Raw genomic sequence first — 21251 nt, forward strand, 5'->3', positions numbered from 1 at the left:
CCTTGGGGAGGGGTCAGGGAGGGGCCCTGCTGAAAATCACCACAGTTGAGGTTCAGGGAAGAAACATCTGCAGAACAGTGTGCATGTGCTTATGGCCATACCTGACTTGCTTGTGGGCATCTTCATGTACTTCTCGTCTTTGTCTTTGAGGCCTACTATGAACATAAAAAGTAAAGACATTGTAGAGACAGTGTAGGTACTCAAATCCACCAAGCACCCCTCTCCCTCCAGATTTGCTTCAAATCTATCCAGAATAAAATGTAAAAGAAGAAGAAAAAACTACAAAGATTCAATGCATTCATTTAGCCTCTTGTTGAGCATTTTCCAAATACCTACAGTAGAAACTGGAGGATTCATTATTCAGAAGGCCTAATTTGAAGAGGTCTGAGCTAAAATATCTCCCCCACTGGTCTACCCAGGCCTGAAATGGATGCCATTCTTTTAGAAGGCTCTTAAGGATGTGTACATTTTAACTTTGATCCACCATAAAACCATCATTATGGAGAGTAACACATTGCTAGGAGAACTGCATCACTTGAGCATCCTCGTTCTTTGGCTCATGATTTCAGCTAAATGGGCACCGACAGGAGATGAGAGAGGAGGAGGAGGAGGAAGAAAGAGGTCAGGGTATTTATTCCTCATTCTCTCCCGGCTTTGATGCCAGGACTAGCAATGCCTGTGTTACTCTGTGATTGCAGATAATCACAGTATCTTCAATAAGCTCCAATAATAGTAATATTTCCCCTTCTAGTTGAGGGGTAGTCCTGGCTTCTTGCTATTCCTAGTCCTTGGGGGCATCAACATGCCTGACTGGATCACCGAACTCTGCCCACATCTCTTTGAATTGTCCTTTTATTGAATCATCATGAGTTAAGCCCTTTCGAAGGCAATGCTGCTTTCTGCCAGGACTTGACTGATGCACAGGGACACATCAGAACAGATGCACAGGGATTATGTCATCTGTAGAAAATGGAGCAGAGACAGGTGTGCGCTCTGCAGGCGTGGGCAGAGCTAAGACTGGGGAGTGGCATGCGCTTTGGGCGATGGGCCATCACAGTTGATGGGCAGCATGAGGCCGAAGGACACCAGGGACAAAGTTCTCTTCGCATGCAGTCCCTTGCACAGTGCTGGATCCCTGTGGACCCTCAATACCTGTTAGTTGAATGAAGGAAGGAATCAGCCCCCTAGATGGGCACCTAAAAAGGGAGACAGGAGGGAATGAAAGAGGAGGTTGGAATGGAAAAAAGCTGGGCCCAGCTCTTACTTTGACTTTGGGCCAGCCTGAAATGGAACCAGACACTGACGAAAGGAGGTTTGTCAAATTCTGAGATGCCACTGCCTTTGCCTTCATGAAGCCTGGATTCTAGCCAAGAGAAGACGGATGAATAGGATACAGTTATAGTCTTTTTCATTATTGTTTAATATTATTAAATATTTTTTTTTCCTGTTTACATGCCCATGTAAAAAAATTTAGAAAATAGATTAATCATAAAGGAGAAGATGAATATAACTCAGAAGTAACCTCTGCCATTCTGCATCTGTATTTTCTTATAATTCTTGGAGAATTACACTGTTTGAAACTTTCTTTTAAACTCAAATTATATCATGGAATATTTTTCACATCATTGGCATCTTTTCACCATCTGAGGGTATGATTATTAATCTTGAAATGATGTATTACACAGAACAAATAATAGGAAAATCTAACACTGCTTGAGCACTTCCTATGTGCGAGTTACTATGCTAACTCCTGTTCCATGTGTTAACTCAGGTTATTCCTCAAAACAACCCTATGAAGTAGGCCTCGTCATTATCCCCATTTTATATGTAGGAAACTGAGACACAAAGACTTTAAATAACTTGTAAAAGTGAAGGAGCCAGAAGTCAGAGCCAGGGGTTCTGGCTCCAGGGTTGGAAGCAAGGCTGGCCACAGCATCACATTGGAAGATTTGCCTCCCACTGCCAGGAAATTGGCTTAGATGTGGAAGGTCTGAGCTTATCGTCTGCTCATATAGAAGTTAACATGGAACTTGCACAAAGTTGGTGCACAATAAATATTTATTGAATGAGCCCCAGGAGGTTATGAAGACAGGATAGGCATGTACCAAGTTAAGATGATACAGGATGACATTCGAGACAGCTTTTTGAACTGAACATAGAGTGTACATTTGTTGAACACCCACTTTTATTTTGGATAAAATGACAAATTCCAACCTATGAGACTTCTTCTTGATGTCTGCTTGTTCTAGTTCTTAGTCTGTGCATGGATGTTTTCCCAAAAGAGGTGTCAGAACTTTCTTGGAGGTGAGCTAGAGCAGGGATGGAGGTTTGTGATGAGGGAGGTCTGCTGGAAGGCTCACTCAGCTAATGGCCGAGCATCTGATAAGTTACACTTCACCTTGCTGACTATTTCATCTGAGAAGACAGAGAACTTAATTTTTACAAGGAAGCAGAAACTGGCTAATGAAAATGATCTTGCTTTCTCGGCATTTGTAACAGCCAAGAAAATAAGTCCTTGTATGTAGTGCAAAACACCCAGATGTTGTCCTTGGCACCCCCACCCCCCGCCCCGCGTCTCTCACACCGTCTTCCAGGGACACTGAGAACACTGGCTGTAGCTCTTCTTAAACATGTATCTGCTCATAGGGCTACATTTTTCTGATGTGCATAAAGGCCATGAAAGGCCAACTGGGACCCTGCCCACAGCAGTCAGGCGGCCAGTCCTGGCTGACCTCCTTCTCAACGCCCCCTGCCCCGCCCCTGCTGTCTTGCCCTCTCCATCCCTATGCCCCCTGCCTCAGGTGTCATTACTTAGCATATGGGAGGCAGCAGGCTTTCCTGCCTCTGGTCTTATCCTTCTCTAATCCAACCATCCCACCAACACCATGGAATGAAAATCACAATTATGTCACTTCCCCTCTTAAAACCCTTCATCCTCAAAGTAAAATCCGTGGAAGTTGGGCATATAAGGCCCATAATAAGGCTCCCACTCACTTTCCCACTCTCAGCTCCCACTCTGCCCCCAACTTCTTGCCGTTGTCAATTACATCTCTATGCTTTGCTCCCGATGTCCCAACTGTCTGGAATGCCCTTCCCATCATTCTTCATACCCTTTGTTACCCAGAGAACTCCGTGCATTCCCAGATAAAATACCACCTCCTCCTGAAAGCATTCTTGAGCTTCTCTCCTTTACATGCTTTCATCAGAATGTGCACACCGTGCTGTTGTGGTGATAGGCCTTCTGACCACCCCACTCACTTCACCATAGGATCAATAGATGAGAGACTCTATTTTTTTTTTTTTTTTTTTTGAAACAAGATCTCTCTCTGTTGCCCAAGGCTGGAGTGCAGTGGTGCAATTATAGCTCACTGCAGCCTCAACCTCCTAGGCTAAAGCAATTCTCCTGCCTCAGCCTCCCAAGTAGCTGGGACCACACGTATGTGACACCATGCCCAGCTAATTTAAAAAAAAAAAAAAAAACTGTAGTGAAGGGGTTTCACTATGTTGCTCAAGCTGGTCTCCAAATCCTAGGTTCAAGGGATCCTCCCGCCTCAAACTCACACAGTGTTGGGATTATAGTTGTGAGCCACCATGCCCGGCCTCTATGTTACACATCTCTGTAAACCCTTAGCAGTGTGCAGAATTGACTTTACAAAGACAGGTACGAAATATGAAAGGAGAAGCGCAAACCCAAGGGTGTATTCCACAGAATTGAAGGGATCCATAAGGAATGAGTCAAGGGAGGCCAGAGTCTAAATGAGACTCAAGAGACATGGTAAAGACAAGCAGAATTCTTTCCAGTTGCATCCTGAGCTAGGAGAGTCAGTAGAAGGAAATATACCACTTGGAGAAGATGAAGCAAGATTTAATTTTATTTTAATTTTTTTTTGAAGACAGGGTCTCACTCTGTTGCCCAGGCTACAATGCAGTGGCATGATCTCAGCTCACTGTAGCCTTGACCTTCTGAGCTCAAGCTATCCTCCCACCTCAGCCTCCTGAGTAGCTGGGATTACAGGCATGTGTCACCATGCCAAGCTAAGTTTTGTATTTTTTGTGGAGTTGGGGTTTTGCCATGTTGCCCAGGCTGGTCTTGAATCCCTGAGCTCAAGCGATCTGCCCGCCTCAGCCTCCCAAAATGCTGGGATTACAAGTGTGAGCCACCGCACCTGGCAGAGATGAGGCAATGTTAATAAACAATTACGATATGGCTGAGACTCTGCTAACAGAATCCAATTTTACTTTGCTATTCTTCATCAAAGAGAGTGGTCTTCAAATTAGGAAGAGAAAAAAGAGTTATTTGCTACCAGAATAGCGGACACGTAGCACACAACCATCTAATGCTCGGCCCTGATTACACATTGGAATCACCCAAGGAGCTTAAAAATCCCAGGCCACAGACCAGACCAATTAAATCAGAACCTCTAAGGGTGGGACCCAGCCAGCAATAGTTTTCAAGTCTCAGGTGATTCCAATGTTCAGCCAAAGCTGTGACTTCTAGTTTTTTAAAATGGAGCTCTTTTGCACAGCTCTCTGAGGCCATGACCTGGTACAGCAGGAAGACAGCAGGCAGTTAGGAAGCCAGCACACTACCGTGAACCTGTTTTGCTGACTGGTGGGAGATGGCAAGTTGCTTCTCTCCAGGTCTGTTTCCTCAGCTGTGAAATAAGGGATTAGGCAATGAGATGGCTTCGAAACCTTTCAAGTCCATTCCAGAAGGCGGCAGGCTCCCTGAGATGTGAGAGGCGCTTCACTGCTCTAGTCCTGTTGGCTGAAGGCGATGCTAGAAGGGTAGGTTCCCTGCCAGAGCTGCACCAATAGGGGTGTGGGTTCCACACAGACCCACTAGCACTGGGTGTGTGTGTGTGTTTAACTTTCATTAATTTAATGAGCATGCACCCATCATGTTATTTATATTGCATTTCTTGAATTGTTAGAGGCTGTGCATTCTTCCACATAATGAGTTGAGCATTTTGTATTTTTCCTTGGCTGTAAATATTAAATAGTTCGTTTCCTTTGATTCCTTCCTAAGTGGATTTTTGGTAACTAATACTGTGCTTTTCAAATCATGTTCTCTAAAATGTGTGATGGTTAATTTTAGGGGTCAATTTGGTTAGACCACGGTACTGGTTCTGGTCAAACATCGGTCTAAATGTTACTGTGACGATATTTTTAAAAGATGTGATTAACATTTAGATCAGCGAACTTTAAGTAAAGCAGATTACCCTCCATCATGTGGGGGGCCCCCATCCAGTCAGTTGTGGGCCTTCAGAGAAAAGACTAAGGTTTCTCGAAGAAGGAGGAATTCCCTTCCAGACTGCCTTCCTACTCAGGATGGCAACACGCCAGCTTCTGCCAGAACTTCCAGCCTGCTGGTCTGCCCTGCAGATCTCAGACTTGGCAGCCCCCACAAATGTGTGATCCAGACAGAGAAAGGCATAAGGATGTGGATGTGGACAGCCTACTGGTTCTCTTCCTCTGGAGATCCCTGACTATTGATACAGTGCGAACACTCCTTGACCTCTGAGGCCTGCACATCTGAGGGAGATCTGAGCTGTTGCCTGCAGCCAAAGGGCTACCAGGGCTGTCTACGGTGGGGGTACCAGCCCAGCTTTGAACTATCAGCTTCTCTCCGGTCTCAGGGTATTTGATCAAGCTGTCTTCTTGCCACCATTACTGACTTCTGTTTCCACCAACTTGGTGGGCCCCTAACACACAGACAGCCCTGGCCTGCTACTGCCTTGCCACAGAGTAAAAAGAACACATCAAGAATGTTTGTCTAACTGCTTCTTAGATAAAATCTCAGCCTATCATCCAAGTTGCGGGCTTAAAAAAAAATCTCAGCCTAGATCATCCCTTTTTTTTCCTTGTACATATGTCTGAATTCCTATGCCTGGGAATACCATATGCCTCCCACTTGAAGACACTGGGTTACTTTATTTTATTTTATTTTTTAATTTAAAGCTCTGAATTTTGTCCACCTATTCTCTTTATTAGAATTCTCAGATTGTATTATTCCCATTTCTTATAGAACATACTACTTTCTAACTTGTAGATATCTGTTTGACCCTAATGCCAACATTTTAGACTCTTGTTAAATGCCTTTTGAGTGAAATCCCCATAGCCAATTAAATGTCTCAGCTGCCTAAAAACAAAAACAAAACAAACAAACAAAAACAGGTGTTTGTCAAGGGGACAGCCTGCAATGCATATCAGAATGTGAAATTGCGGATGGAACATCTCTACCTCGCTTCACCTCCTGCCCTCTCACCTGGGTTTGTGGAGCAGAGACCAGGCCTTCAACAGGGGTGAGTCAAGACTCACGAGGTCTTCTCAATGCTATCACCGCAATCCCAAGAGCCACCACTGCTTGTTTGGGGTTAAATATATTTGATGAGGCAGCCTACGGTATTGGAAGGAGTACAGACCTGGCATCAGTCAGACTTCAGTGTGAATCCCAGGGGAGCCACAAACTAGCTGTTAACCTCGGGCAGGTTACTTGATCTTTCTGTGTCTGTTTCCTAAAAGATGGGGGGAATAATACTAACTTTACTGGCGTGCTGTAAGAATTAAGCAAGAAAATGTTAATTTGAACCACAGGAAATGGCTGACATTCAACTGTTTGTGACGTACAAAAACATTTTCACTTGGTTCAACCTGAGTTTTACATCCATCAATATAACTTTCGTTTTCTGATGGCGAGAGGAGAGCACCAGAAGTGGAAACATGGGGTCTGTGGGAGCTCTGTAGATATGTTATGTGACCATGGCACAAGTTTGTGTACCCTTTTGGGCCTTGCTCTTTTCACCTTTAATGTGAGGGGGTTTCTAGGGTCTTTGAAGGTCTGACATTCTGTAGAAATTTTTTTTTTTTTTTTTTTTTTTTGGAGATAGGTCTTGCTCTGTCACCCAGGCTGTAATACAGCGTCACAATCTCAGCTCACTGCAGCCTCGACCTCCCAGGCTCAAGTGATCCTCCCACCTCAGCCTCCCGAGTAGCTAGGACCACAGGTGTGTGCCACCATACCTGGCTAATTTTGCTTGTTTTTGTAGAAATGGGGTCTCACTATGTTCCCTAGGCTGGTCTCGAACTCCTGGGATTAAGCAATCCTCCTGCCTTGGCCTCCCAAAGTGCTAGGATTACAGGTGTGAGCCATCATGCCCAGTCTTCTGCAAAATTTTTAATTTTTGCATTCTGCAAAAATGGTCTGATTAAGGTCTGTCTCCCCCACTAAACTGTCAGCACCCTGAGGGGAGGAGCAGGTCTATTTTGCTTACCATTGCCTCCCAAGCCATGGGCACAGTGCCTGGAGTATAGTGCCCTCAATACATATTTGTTGAATGAATGAATGAAGTGCAGGAAATAGCAAGGGTCAGGGTTCACTCATTTATTCATGCCCAACATTTCATGAACATTCACCACTGTTCTTGATTGTGGGGAAACAAGGATAAATGCACCCTCAAGGGACTCATAGTCTAGAAGCAGAGAAAAATGAGATAAAAAAGGCAATGCTGAGTGATTAGTCCTTGGAGAGAAGGGTGGTGGAGAGCTGCAGAAGCTCAAAAGTCAGTCACCTAATTGAGACTTGAGAGGCAGGGGGTGAGGGAGGGCCAAGGAAGGCTTCTCAGAGGAGGTGACACCTCTGCTAAATATCGGAGGAAGAAAAAAAATGGGTCAGAGAAATAAGAAAGAGAATGGTGTTGTGAGCATGGGAGCAGCAGGTGCAGAGGCCTTAGGAGACTGCAAGGAGGAGGGGCAGGTCATAATCAGCAGGGAGACAAGGACCAGGAAGCACAAAGTGGGGACTCGAAAGTTCAAGCAAACTTTCTGGGGAGCAAAGGGACAAGATGAAGAGAGCACTACTAACTTAAGAGAAAATCAAATTTCAAGGCGTTTAGGGCGATCAGAGACCCAGTCCATAATCCCACACCTTTCTCTTTGTCATGCAAGACAGGGATTTGACAGCAACTCCTCATGCCACATTGTTGCCGCCCCTGGCCTCTCTTCATCCTTTGAACCCTCCAAAGTCCCTCCTACCCTAAAACTCTCCTGTCTTCCTCTCTCACCTTCATCCCATCTCAGTCTTTCAGTTCACACCAAGTTTCTTGTAAATACTGTCTATATTCACTCCATTTTCTCTTCTCCTCTCCTCAACCCACTGACATCTGTCTCTTCTTGGGATGATCATTAATGACACGTAGCTACCATATCTAGGGCTCACTTCTCAGTCCTCTACCTAGTTGATTTTGACCTTGGAGTGATCTGACCCTATTGACCATTCCCTCCTTCTTAAAATCCTTGACACCTTGCTAGAACACCTTCCTAGTCAGAAAGACTCTGATGGCACAGCCTGCATCTCATTTTGTGACTGGTGAAGAGCTCATTGCCCAGTGTAGTGCCTGCCCTGTAATAAGCACTTGATAACTGTCGAAAAAATGGGCCTCTTAACATCCTCAACACCTCTGTGTTCCAGTTCTATACCTGTTTCTCTGATCACTCATTTCCAGCTCTTCATTGAGGCCCCTTCCTTTATCTTCTCCTTAAATGCTGCTCTTCCCCAAGGTCTGTCCTTGATCTGGCCCTTATTTCATGCCACATGCTGTCTCTGGCCACCTCATCCATTGCCACCTATGGGGACTCCCTTTAAATGATTCTCTAGGCCCAGTTTCCTTCTTGAGCTGCAGACTTATATCCCTTCCTGCTGACTGGACAGCTGTCTCTTGGTATCTTGCAAGCACATCTAGGTCCATATCATTCATAACAAACTCATCACCTTCACCCCCAAACCTACTCCTCCGCCTGCTCTCCTTCCTGGCATCACCATCTACTCAGTCATACAATCGAAATACCTGCCGAACATTCACCCTAAACTTCTCTCTCACCCTGAAGCCAATCAGATTCTGACCATTCTAGCTCCTTGAAAGCTCTCATATTCATTCCTCCCCCATCCCCATCCTGTTCATTCCACTATGAATGAGCTTTGCACCAGCTCTTACCTGGCCTCAGACTCTGGTCATAGACTCTGGATTACTTTCTCTGTTTCCCCTCTAGCCCCTTTCCTGGTGTTCCACCATGCTGCTGAGCAAGCAAGCATCATCTCTCTGAAATGGAAATCTGCTGAGACCATTCAGCTCCTCTTCACCTTCAGAATAAACGTGACCTCTTTAGCACAACAAAGAATGCATGATAATGTACTTCCAGCTTCTGGTAGGATCAGTATGCCCTCCCACAGCCTGAGCTGGCATTGTCCAGGAGCCTGTAGTGTAAACAGGTTATGTTTCCATTCTTCCAGGAAAGAGAGGAGGAGAGGACCGACAGTAAGTTTTGGGTTATTTTTTTTTTATTTTTATTTTTTCTGAGACAGGGTCAGATGGGCCCAGGCTGAAGTGCAGTGGCATAACCACGGCTCACTGCAGCCTTGACATCCCAGGCTCAAGCCATTCTCCCACTTCAGCCTCTTGAGTAGCTGGGACTACAGGCACACCTCACCATGCCCAGCTACATTTTTTTGTACTTTTTATAGAAACAGGATCTCACTTTGTTCCCCAGGCTGGTCTTGAACTTCTGGGCTCAAGTTATCCTCATGTCTCAGCCTTCCAAAGTGCTGGGATTACAGGCATAAGCCACCATGCCCGGCCTGAGACAGTAAGTTTTGATTGATTCTAGAAACATTGCCCAGTGCCCTGGCATTCTGATCTTGATTCTGCATGATTGGTGAAGATGGGTCCTGTCTGGATGTGCCTCCTGTGGAGATTCCGGGAAAACATGAATTATTTGCTGGGGTGGAGACTAGAGTGAGGCAGGTAAGGTGTGTAGGGAGTAAAATGTAAAGAGCCAGTCACTCTCTGGGGCGTGTAACACCTCCTTCAGTTTTGCACCCCAGGCACCTCACTGGTCTCACCCCCTGGTGTGCCCATGTTTACCTAAGCTATTTTATTAGCATGACCATGCAAATAAACCTGGATACAAATTACCAGAAGCTTATGGATTTAGAGTCTGGATTAAATTAAGTAAGCCCTTTAAAAGTTTAGGCTACATAAAAATGAAGTTTAACCTGGCTGGTGGGGTATAAGTTGGGTCCACCTAACATTCTGGATAGAAATTTTCCCACGTATATCTGGAGCTTTCAATGTTCTTGTGCCATTTGATCCAGAACACTTCCAGGAGTCTATCCTAATTAAATAATTATGTATGTGAACAACTCTTCTTATATACAAAGACATACATACAGAATATCTGTAATAACAAAGAGGAAGCAACCAAATGTCTGTAAATAGAGGAAAACACTTAAATGGTGGCACACTGCACTAATTTACATATTTGCATTATTATGCAGCCAATCAAATGATAATTCTATTGACTTTTAAAATAAGTGAACATGCAGACAATATTAAATACAATAAGGTTATAAAACTATATGCATAGCATAATTCCAGACTGCTTAGTATTCAGTATATGCTTACCAAAAAAGACAAGAAGAAAATATGCAAAAATGTTAACAAGCTTACTTCTGGGCTTGGAGATTATGGCTAATTCTTGGGTGTTTTTAAAATTTTTTTCTCTTTTGCTAGTAAATTTAAATAATAGTTATATGTGTCTTTCATAACTAAAGAAATGAAAGTTTTTAAAAGTAAAATTACAAAGAAATTTTATTTCACTCTCTAAGATCAGTAACAAGACTCACTCCCACGACTTCTATTCAACCATAGTACCAGAAGTCCTTGCCAAAGCAGTTAGACAAGAGAAAGAAAGAAAAGGCATAGAAATAGGAGATAAAGAAGTGAAACTGTTGCTCTTTGCTGATAACATGACCTTATATATAGAAAACCCTAAAGACTTCACCAAGAAAACTGTCAGAACTAATGAACAAATACAATAAAGTTGCAGATTCAATTCAACATGCAAAAATCAGAAGTGTTTCTATACAGTAGCAACAACCTATCTAAAAAAAGAAATTTAAAAAAAATCCAGTATACGGTGGTTACAAAAAAAAGACTAATGAATAAATTTGACTGAGGAAGTGAAAAATTTGTACAATGAAAACCATAAAATGCCAATGAAAGAAATTAAAGGAGACACAAATAAATGGAAACATATGTTCATGGATTGAAAGAATTGATATTGTTAAAATGTCCATACTCCCAAAGTGATCTACAGATTCAATGTAATCCCTGTCAAAACTCCAAGTAATTTTTCATAAACATAAAAAAAAATCCTAAAATTCATATGGTACCACAAAAAATCCCAAATAGCTAAAATGATCTTGAGCAAAGAAAACAAAGCTGGAGGCATCTGATTTCCTACCTGATCCTACCTGATACACTACCTGATTTCAAGCTATATTACAAAGCTATAGTAATTAAAACATCATGGAACTAGAATATAGATGAACACATCAACCAGTGAAACAGAAGAGAGAGCCTAATAATAAACCCATACATTTACAATCAATTGATTTTCAACAAAGGTCTCAAAAACACACAATGGAAAAAAAAAGTCTCTCCAATAAATATGTTGAGAAAACTGGATATCCACATGCAGAAGAATGAAATCAGACCTTCTATCTCACACCATATACAAGAATCAACTCAAAATGGATTAAAGACTTAAGTATAAGACCTGAAACTGTTAAACTGATAGAGGAAAACATAGGAGAAAAGTTACACAATATTGGTCTAGGCAGTGAATTTTTTGCATTTGACTCCAAAAGCTTGGGCAACAAAAGCAAATAGACAAATGAGATTACATCAAACTAAAAAGCTTCTGCACAGCAGAATAAATAACTCATGCAGTGAAGAGACAACCTGCAGATTGGAAGAAAATATTTGTAAGGCATACACATCTGATAAGGGATTAATATCTAAAATATATAAGAAACTCAAACAACTCAATAGCAAGAAAACAAGTAACCTGATTAAAAATGGGCAAAGGACTTGAATAGACATTTTTCAAAACAAGATATACAAGTGGCCAACAGATATATGAAAAAATGCTCAACATCATTAGTCATTAGGGAAATGCAAATTTGAACCACAATGAGATATCATCTCACACCAGTCAGAATGGCTATTATCAAAAAGATGGCCAAGCATGGTGGCTCACACCTGTAATCCTGGCACTTTCGGAGGCCAAGGTGGGAGGATCACTTGAAGCCAGGAGCTCAAGACCAGCCTGGGCAACAAACATAGTGAGACCCTGTCTATAGAAAAAAAATTTTTTTAATTAGCCTGGCATGGTAGTGCACCTGTAGTCCCAGCTGTTCAAGAGGCTGAAGTGGGAGGATCACTTGAAACCATTACAGTCCAGCCTAGGTAACAGGGCAAGACTCTGTCTCTAAAACAAACAAACAAAAAACAAAACAAACTTAAAAAGATGAACAATAACAAGCCTTGGCAAAGACGTGGAGAAAAGAAAACCCTTGTAACACCACTGGTGGGAATGTAAATTAGCACAGCCATTATGGAAAACTAGATGGAGGTTCCTCTAAAAACTAAAAACAGAATTACCATATGATCCAGCAATCCCATGTCCAGGTATATATCCAAAGGACTTAAAATCAGTTTGTTGAAGAGATATCTGCACTCTCATTTTCACTACAGCATTATTCATAATAGCCAAGTTATAGAAACAACCTAAGTGTCTATCAGTGGAGGAATGGATAAAGAGAATGTGGTATACAATGGAATACTATTCAACTTTAGCAAAAGAAATTCTGTCATTTGCAACAGCACGGATAAACCTGGAGGACATTATGCTTAACGAAATAAGCCAAGCATCAAAGCCAAATACCATATGATCTCACTTGTATGTGAAATCTCAAACAATAGAAATCATATTAACAGAGAGCAGAATGATGGTTACCAGAGACTGGGAGATTGAGGGTGTGAGGAGATGTTGGCCAAGAGGTAGTTTCAGTTAGACAGGAGGAATCGTTTTTTGAGACATATTGCACAGCATGGTGACCATAGTTAAAAATAGTGTATTACATATTGCAAAAGTGCTGAGTAAATTTCAAATGTTCTCACCACAAAAAAAAGTAAATATTTGTGGTAATGGATACATTAATTAGACTTAATCATTCCACATTGTATGTATATATCCTTACATCATTTCGTATGTACCCCATTAATATATACAATCATAATTTGTCACCAAAAATTTAAAATTTTTAAATAAATTATTTAAAAGAAAGTCTATTTCACTCTCTTAGACTTCTTAATCACCGATATTTGCGAATAGGTTGCCACTCTAACTCTGGCTTGGGAAAAGTTTTTGATGAAGACCAACAGAGTTTGTAGTTGTTTTTGTTGTTGCTTTTAATCCCTATAAGCACATTTCGATCAAATAATCTCTACGGCTGCACCACTCCTCAGGTTCCAGTGTTTGCCCAAGCAACTTCTGACTCTGATGGTAATAGGGCACAGTGGCCTCCCTTAGTACCCCAGGCTCACCATGACCACTGGATATTTCAGCTCCTAGTTTTGTGTTGTTGTTAAGAACAGCTTGAAACAAATGCTGTGAGCTACAGCTGGCTGTTTGGGAGCCCATGTGAGGAGGGCTCCCTCCAGCCCCAGAGGAAGGGCACTGAGGTGCTAGACACACAGCCCTCCTCCTAACCCCAAACTCCCAAAAGCTAGATTTCTTTTCATATTCACTGATCTCTCAGACTCTATTTATATTTACACTCAAAGAAAGGTGAAGTTCAATTTGAAGCTAAGGCTAATAAAGGACCAAGAATCAACAACACCCTACTGTCTCCCTGTCTCCATTTCCTCATTAGTACAGAGAGAGCACTGGATTAGGTTGTCTCCCAGTCTCCTGTATTATTGACTGATACCGGGCAAGCAGGTGTGCATCCCAGATAGGCATTGCCAGTGCTGCCGTCAGAATGGCCCAGGTGAGGCCTAGTGCTAAGGGGCTGGTGGGGAACCTGGTTTCCTGTCTAAGCTCCCTCTGCAAGTGCTGGCAGACAGGGCAGCATGCACCTTTGGTGTTGACCACAGGCAAGCACTTGCCTGCAGGCAGCTCCGTCCCTGGCCCTCCCAATTTACAGGTAGGGGACCATCTAATAATGATCCTTCTGGTCATACAGCTTGGAGAAAGCTGCTTTCTTTTAAAATATTAAAAAGTGATTCACAAATCTAACAGAAATAATTAGAGCAGAATCATTCTCATGAAATACAGATCCCATTGGTAATTTGAGAATTCACAGAGTTGTTCTAACCCTAGGACACAGACAGCAAATAATTGCCCTTGATTTTTTAAAAAATGTGCATATATTCTATTTTCTAGAATCTACGTTTCACCCAGGACAATTCATAAGGAATTTTAAAAATGCACTGATAAAATGATCTAATCTAGCATCATTTTAAAAGAAAATGTAATTCTAACTTTCTAAAAGGGGGGCAGCAGGAGAACAAGGGGAGAGGGAAGAAAGAGGCATCCACACAAAACACCATACGCTGGAAATGATGCTCAGTTTCTAGAACAACACTGTAAGCTCACTTTGTGCACCCTCTTTTCCTAAATCCTCTATCCCTAAATGTCCACTCACCTGCCTTTCTTAGACATCTCGTGGACTTCTCTTCCGGGCCAGTGCACTCTGCTTTCAGTGGCCAAAACCCATCCCCACCACAAAAGAAAGATGCCAAATTTCATATTTGGGACAGCCAACATGGGTTTCCAAATTCAAACACCTCTCTCCCGAAAGAGCAAAAAGGAAAAGGTTGTTCTTTTTCTCTCTTAAGACATTATTGGTCCGTTCATTATTAGAAGGATGTTTACTCATGCAAAAAAAATCAACCCACAGGATGCAATCTGGAGAGCAGGAGAAAGCAATTTCCACTAAACCTATAAATCCTCCTACGTCAGATGTCAGGGATTTTCTGAACTGAGGTTGAATTCCTGTGTCCCAGTGGAACAATTATTTTAGCCGGTCTAAATTAGTTCATCGTCAAATGCGGTAAAAATGTTGGTAAAAGTCTTTTATTTTCTGGTGTGTCGAATAAAAGGAAGTAAAAATGGGCCAAAGCAATTTCTAAAAGGAGTAAGCCCAGAGGTGCGGAACTGCTTTCTATGTTCACGTTAATGAGCTCCTCCCTGGATCTATTTTAAGCTTACGGCCATTATTATTTGCTTTAGCTGAGGGCTGGATTTGGACAGCTTCCTGCCCCCACTTCCTGTGGCTGAATCCCTGAAACCCCAGGGCTCGGTACCTGCGTGGGCTGTCTATATGGCTGAGATTGGGAGGGCAACTGGGGAAGAGGCTTTTGTCTTTGGCGCAGAAACAAGTAAATTCCCTTGTCAGTTGCATTATTCTTATCATGAACCTCGCTGCACTTTCCACATTTGAAAAATACCAGTAATAAATTAACTGTAGCTTCAAGTCTGTGTTATTTGTAGACAGTTTTTCTTTTGCTTTAATGCTTACTCTAAGACTCTGCTATAATCTACAGGCCAGAGCTTGTGTCTTCATCAAAAGACAGTCTCAGAGCCTCGTAGAAGAGACCGCACTAGGTACTCCAAACTATTGACTCTTCAAAGCTGAGCTGACATGGTTTTGATAACTTTCAGACTGTACTGATAAACTGAGTCAGGATTCCCAGAACTCTGTAGCTGAAAAGCAGTTTCACACAACTGCTAACCCAAGATCCAACAGAATGAGAATGAATTACACAAGACTGAACGAATTGATGAGAGAAATTTTGTCGGGGTTATTTGAAATGTAGTTGTTTTAAGGTTCTGTTCCCAGATTGCAAGAAGCCTTTTCTTTCTCTTCTTATGCTATCTGTAATTCACAATACGTTTTTAAACTCTGCTTTTATAAACCAAAATGAAATATTCTTAAATGATATATGATTCTCACCGACACGATTCTCCTTATTTGAATTCAGAAACTCTTACCCAGTCTCTTTACATTTCTTGACAATATAGTTGTTTGCATAGGTTTAGTAAGAATCTGTCCTCCCTTTTGCCAAAATACAACTGGAAGCATCAATTATGCAATGAAAGCCTTGCCTTGAATGCCCTATGAGAATAATGTTCATTTAACGAGGTGTGACAAGCCATTTTAAGGAATAAAGGTTGGCTGTACTTACGGAACCAATGCCTACAATGTCCTCTCAGGAAACCTGACATAGGTGCAGTTTATAGTGTCCAGTCTTACAGTTAGTAAGGAAAGTCACTTCTAGGCAAGTACTTGGGGGTATTTTTCTGAAACCTCTAGAAGAAAGGAATTCACTCAAATCTATAGGTACTGCAGGTAAAATTTGGTGGTTTCTTGGGCTTGGTCTCCTAATCTTAGCAGGGTAGAAAATAATAGACACGGCTGGGCACGGTGGCACACGCCTGTAATCCCAGCACTTTGGGAGACCAAGGTGGGAGGATCACCTGAGGTCAGGAGTTCGAGACCAGCCTGGCCAACATGGTGAAACCCTGTCCCTACTAAAAATACAAAAATTATCTTGGTGTGGTGACAAGCGCCTGTAATCTCAGCTACTCGGGAGGCTGAGACAGGAGAATCGCTTGAACCCGGGAGGTGGAAGTTGCAGTGAGCTGAGATTGCCTGATCTTGCAGTGAGCGAAACTCCGTCCCCCAAAAAGAAAAGAAAATAACAGACACTTATAGAAGTCCAGTCTAAGATTCCTTATGATAACTTCTAGGCAGAAGCTAATTTGGAATCATTCAACACTGTATGGCTCTAGGTTTTGCAAAGCAAACTTCAAAGGAGGCCTCTATGATGCATAACTCTCTTGATGCAATCAGCCAAACCTAAGGAGCCCAGCCTTTTTTTGTGATAAAGAATAATCTTTAGAATTATATATAATAACAAGGAGAAGGAAGATGGTCAGGAAAAATCGTCAAACTTTGAAATGAGCAAAATAGATTACTGGGTGTTCTTTCAATAGAATGCTGGGCCTTGTCTAGAGGGTCCTCTAGGGATTGTCTGATCCTATAGGGATTGTCTGATCCTATAGGGATGTATGCCTTTGGTTGTCTTTAGGCTATTTTACAATTCTGTAATAGTAGATGTTAACACATAGAAAATTGATAGTAACACATCTTTCCTGTCCATAGCTATGCAAATTATTCCCTTAGTGCTGTGGAGAGTATACATCTCTATAAATCAAGTCCTTATTTCAACCAGTTGTAACATCTTACTGGTCCCCTAACTAAATAATGAGTTAAATAAAATCTTCAATGTCTGTTCATTTTATAGTTATGTGAGAGTCATGATTATATCCTCTTATATAAATCATCCTTTAATGTACTTTCAATTAATAGATGTCAAAAACATTCAACATATAGAAATAAAGGCAGAATATGTGATGTCTCCAGAGGTCAACGTAAGCTAAACATGGTTAGACACTTAAGTTGTAGTGACTTGCTGATTTAAAGACCAAATTGTCTAAAGGGAGATATTCTGGGGCTGAGTACATCAAAATGAACAGGACAAAAAGGCATTAAATTGGGGAGGTAGAAAGGACATTAAATGCCTTCTAATGCCCAGATTGGAAAATACCTTTCTTTCTTGTTTAGAGGATCCCGGACTAGCTCCAGGGGCCAGGAGCCTGAGCATAACCAAAGAGAGCAAACCAGAAGGCCTCAAACACGCATTTCCTACCCTCTCTTAGCTAAGCAGAGAGCTGGTTCAGCAGGTCCCCAGTTAGCTTGATGACAGGACAGGAGGTACCAGCTTCTGAGCCTTTGCAACAAGGCCACTTCCTCCACCCAGAAGTTCCTATGGCAGAACCTTGAGGGGAGGGGCCCTGTCTTAGAGCTCTTTCTGCTTTGGGCTCGAGCCAACCATGCATCCCTCTTACTGCTGTCATGAGAGCTCAGAAAGCCATGGCATTTCGCTAATTTGCTGCTGGTAAATGTTCTTAATCAACTTTATTTCCCACTAACACCATGTGGCTCTAGTGCAGAGAGTATCTGTGCCCTCTTTATAGGACAAGGATGTAGGAGGGGGCTGTAAAGAGGCCTGAGAGAACCAGTCAGGGCCAGCATCAGAGCGTATTAAGGATCCAGACTGACTTACTGAATTATAACACTTCCAGACCAATTTTTAAAAATACTTTTTTTTTTTTTGAGACGGAGTTTCATTCTTGTTGCCCAGGCTGGAGTGCAGTGGCATGATCTCGGCTCACCGCAACCTCTGCCTCCCAGGTTCAAGTGATTCTCCTGCCTCAGCCTCCCAAGTAGCTGGGATTACAGGCTTGTGCCACTACACCCGGCTAATTTTGTATTTTTAGTAGAGACAGGGTTTCTTCATGTTGGTCAGGCTGGTCTCTGACTCCCAACCTCAGGTGATCCGCCTGCCTCGGCCTCCCAAAATGCTGGGATTACAGGCGTGAGCCACCGCACCTGGCCAAAAACACTATTTTTTGACAAGACTCTTCTTTTCCTTTATTGAATATACCAGCCTTCTCTCTCTTCTCACTCTCCTTTTTATTCCTCAGCCATCATGGCCTTCCCTACAGCAATGCAGGGTCTCCAGGGCAATAATTTCATCAGCAGAAGAAGGACCAGGCAGTACTTAACTCCAGCTTATCTTCTCATGGCCATCAAAAGTCCCCCTGCCCCAAGCCCTCAGAGCCAACCCAACACTACACACAAGGCACTCACTGACTGATGGGTGAACTGCAGGCAGCACACCCCAGCTGCTCCCAAACAGTGGCTGCAGGTGCTCATCAGCTGTTTCCACGTGCTCCCTGCAGCTCATTTTCTAGCCACAGTCAGCCCTCTGCATCCGTGGGTTTTACATCTGCAGATTCAACCGAGTGCAGATCAAAAATATCTGGGGATAGAAAAACAAAGAACACAAATTCAAAAAACTAATATAGTATAACAACTACTTGCTAGTATTTACATTGTATTAGATATTAGAAGTAATCTAGACATGATTTAAAGTATACAGGAGAATGTGTGTAGATTATATGCAAATATTACCCCATTTTAGGAAGGGACTTAAGCATCCATGGATTTTGGAATCCTTGGGGTCCTGGAACCAATCCCCTTGGTACCGAAGGATGACTGTACACGTGCACCAATTTTGCTTCTGGCTCTGAGCTCAGTGCCTAAACATAATCTCCCAGCATTGGACTGTTCCTTTCCAGGTAGGGGATAAGGGACAAATAAAAAGACAAAGGAAAGGAATTTGATGAAACAATGACCCGAAGAGCCATTTTTCAGTTCCTGATGCAGCTGCTTCTTTACTCACTATATTGTCAAGCCTACAATTTAAGCTGCTGCTGTAATCGAGCCATGGAAAGATCAGTAAAAAGATAGAATAGCGTTTCTTTGTCATGGAACAGCTTAGAGGTGAGTGGTCCAGGCTGATGGGAATCTGCTCCAGGACGAAGTGCCTTTCGTCTTGTTGCCCTTTCTCAGGGTGTGGTCTTTGTGTACCTGGTTAAAGTTGGGCTGGCCAGTAGGCAGAGAAGACATAAAAGGCAAGCAATTTCTGTTTAGGCAAGTGACATAGGAGCCGCACTCATCACTTCAATTCACATTTCATTGGCAAGAAACTTGGCCTCGTAGTCACTCCTAACTGTGAGGAGTCCAAGAAATGTAGTCTCTCGATGAGTCATCTTATACCTAGCTAAAATTATATCATGATGAAAACAAAAAATAAATTTGGGGGAACAATCAGCAATGTGCTGAACTCTCCAATTTTTCTTCCCATCCCAAGAGTCAGGTTAGCAGTGGCTTGGATCCCAAATTTGATTCCTGTAAACCCACTTTGTGGGGCTCCTTTTCCCCTTGGCCCACTGCATATCTGGAGCCAAACACTCAGATTAGTCAGAACATCCAAATAAAACAAAGAGGGGACAAAACATCAGTCAGACCGTTAATACCAGTCCTGTTGAGAAGGCTGTGGTATTTGTAGTGTGCTTCCAAAGGAACCACCCCCGTTCTGCATCTGCTCGTTTAATTCAGGTCAGATTTCTTGATCTCGAGGTTTTTTAATGCCTATCTGTAATGTGCTCTTTTTGTCATTTCCCTGTCTCTCCTTCCCTGCTAAGTTACCAGTGCCATAAACCAGCTGGTGTTGGTGTCACTCTGAAAGCACTTTACTTATTAATTACAATCATGACAATAGGCTTTTTGGAGACTGCCCACCATCTAAACTGAAATTTTCATGATTGATGAGAGATCTAGATGGACAGGAAGCCTCAATTAGCTTGAGTTAAATTTTTTTACAGTCTAAGTTTTGTGGTCTGAACACACCCAGCCCAGCGTTCCACAACAGCTCCAGCCACAAATGTGGTGCCAAGGATCAATAGACCGTTAAACTATGACCTTTTGATAGTAGAGGCTTAATTTTTCCATACATATTATTTTGTCATCACAAGCATCCTCACGAACTTGATGTCTGACAGTGGGGAGAAATCAATGTCCTTGTCTAGATTTTTTTTTTTTTAATTTCCATAGGTTTTTGGGGAACAGGTGGTATTTGGTTACATGAGTAAGTTCTTTAGTGGTAATTTGTGGGATTTCGGTGCACCCATCACCCAAACAATATATACCGAACCCATTTTGTAGTCTTTTTATCCCTCACCTCCCTCCCACCCTTTCCCCGAGTCCTCTAAGTCCATTGTGAAATTCTTATGCCTTTGCATCCTCATAGCTTAGCTCCCACTTATGAGTGAGAACATACAATGTTTAGTTTTCCATTCCTGAGTTACTTCACTTAGAATAATATTCTCCAGATCCATCCAAGTTGCTGTGAATGCCATTAATTCATTCCTTTTTATGTCTGAGTAGTATTCCATTGTATATATATGCCACAGTTTCTTTATCCATTTATTGATTGTTGGGTATTTGGGCTGGTTTCACATTTTTGCAACTGCTAATTGTGCTGCTATAAACATGTGTGCACAAGTATCTTTTTCATTTAATGACTTCTTTCCCTCTGGATAGATACTCAGTAGCAGGATTGCTGGATCAAACGGTAGTTTCTACTTTTAGTTCTCTAAGGAATCTCCACACTGTTTTCCATAGTGGTTGTGCTAGTTTACATTCCCACCAGCAGTGTAGAAGTGTTTCCTTTTCACTGCATCCACACCAATATCTATTTTTTTTTTTATGGCCATTCTTGCAGGAGTAAGGTGGTATTGCATTGTGGGTTTTTTTTGTTTGTTTTTTTTTTGAGACAGAGGTCTTGCTCTGTCGCCAGGCTGGAATGCAATGGCACCATCTTGGCTCACTGCAACCTCTGCCTCCTGGGTTCAAGCGATTCTCCAGCCTC

The 21251-nt window shown here is 42.4% G+C and overlaps 1 protein-coding gene across 3 annotated transcripts in view; it reads right to left on the reverse strand.

Moving 5' to 3' along the window:
• GABRR1 (gamma-aminobutyric acid type A receptor subunit rho1) overlaps positions 1 to 15128 on the reverse strand; it is a 38836-nt gene extending 23708 nt beyond the window's left edge. The window contains exons 1-2 of one of the 3 annotated variants that reach the window (XM_055258664.2): positions 14552 to 14709; positions 102 to 152 (exon numbers count right to left, since the gene is read on the reverse strand). In XM_055258664.2, the coding sequence (XP_055114639.2) occupies positions 102 to 152; positions 14552 to 14673 (173 nt within the window). In that variant the 5' untranslated portion in view covers positions 14674 to 14709. Of the gene's footprint in view, positions 1 to 101; positions 156 to 14551 lie in introns of all 3 variants that reach the window. The other 2 variants (XM_063619320.1, XM_055258673.2) reach the window with 2 other exon arrangements.
• Positions 15129 to 21251: the final 6123 nt, after the last annotated feature.

This window comes from Symphalangus syndactylus, chromosome 2 (genome assembly GCF_028878055.3).
Source record: "Symphalangus syndactylus isolate Jambi chromosome 2, NHGRI_mSymSyn1-v2.1_pri, whole genome shotgun sequence".
Taxonomy (NCBI): domain Eukaryota; kingdom Metazoa; phylum Chordata; class Mammalia; order Primates; family Hylobatidae; genus Symphalangus; species Symphalangus syndactylus.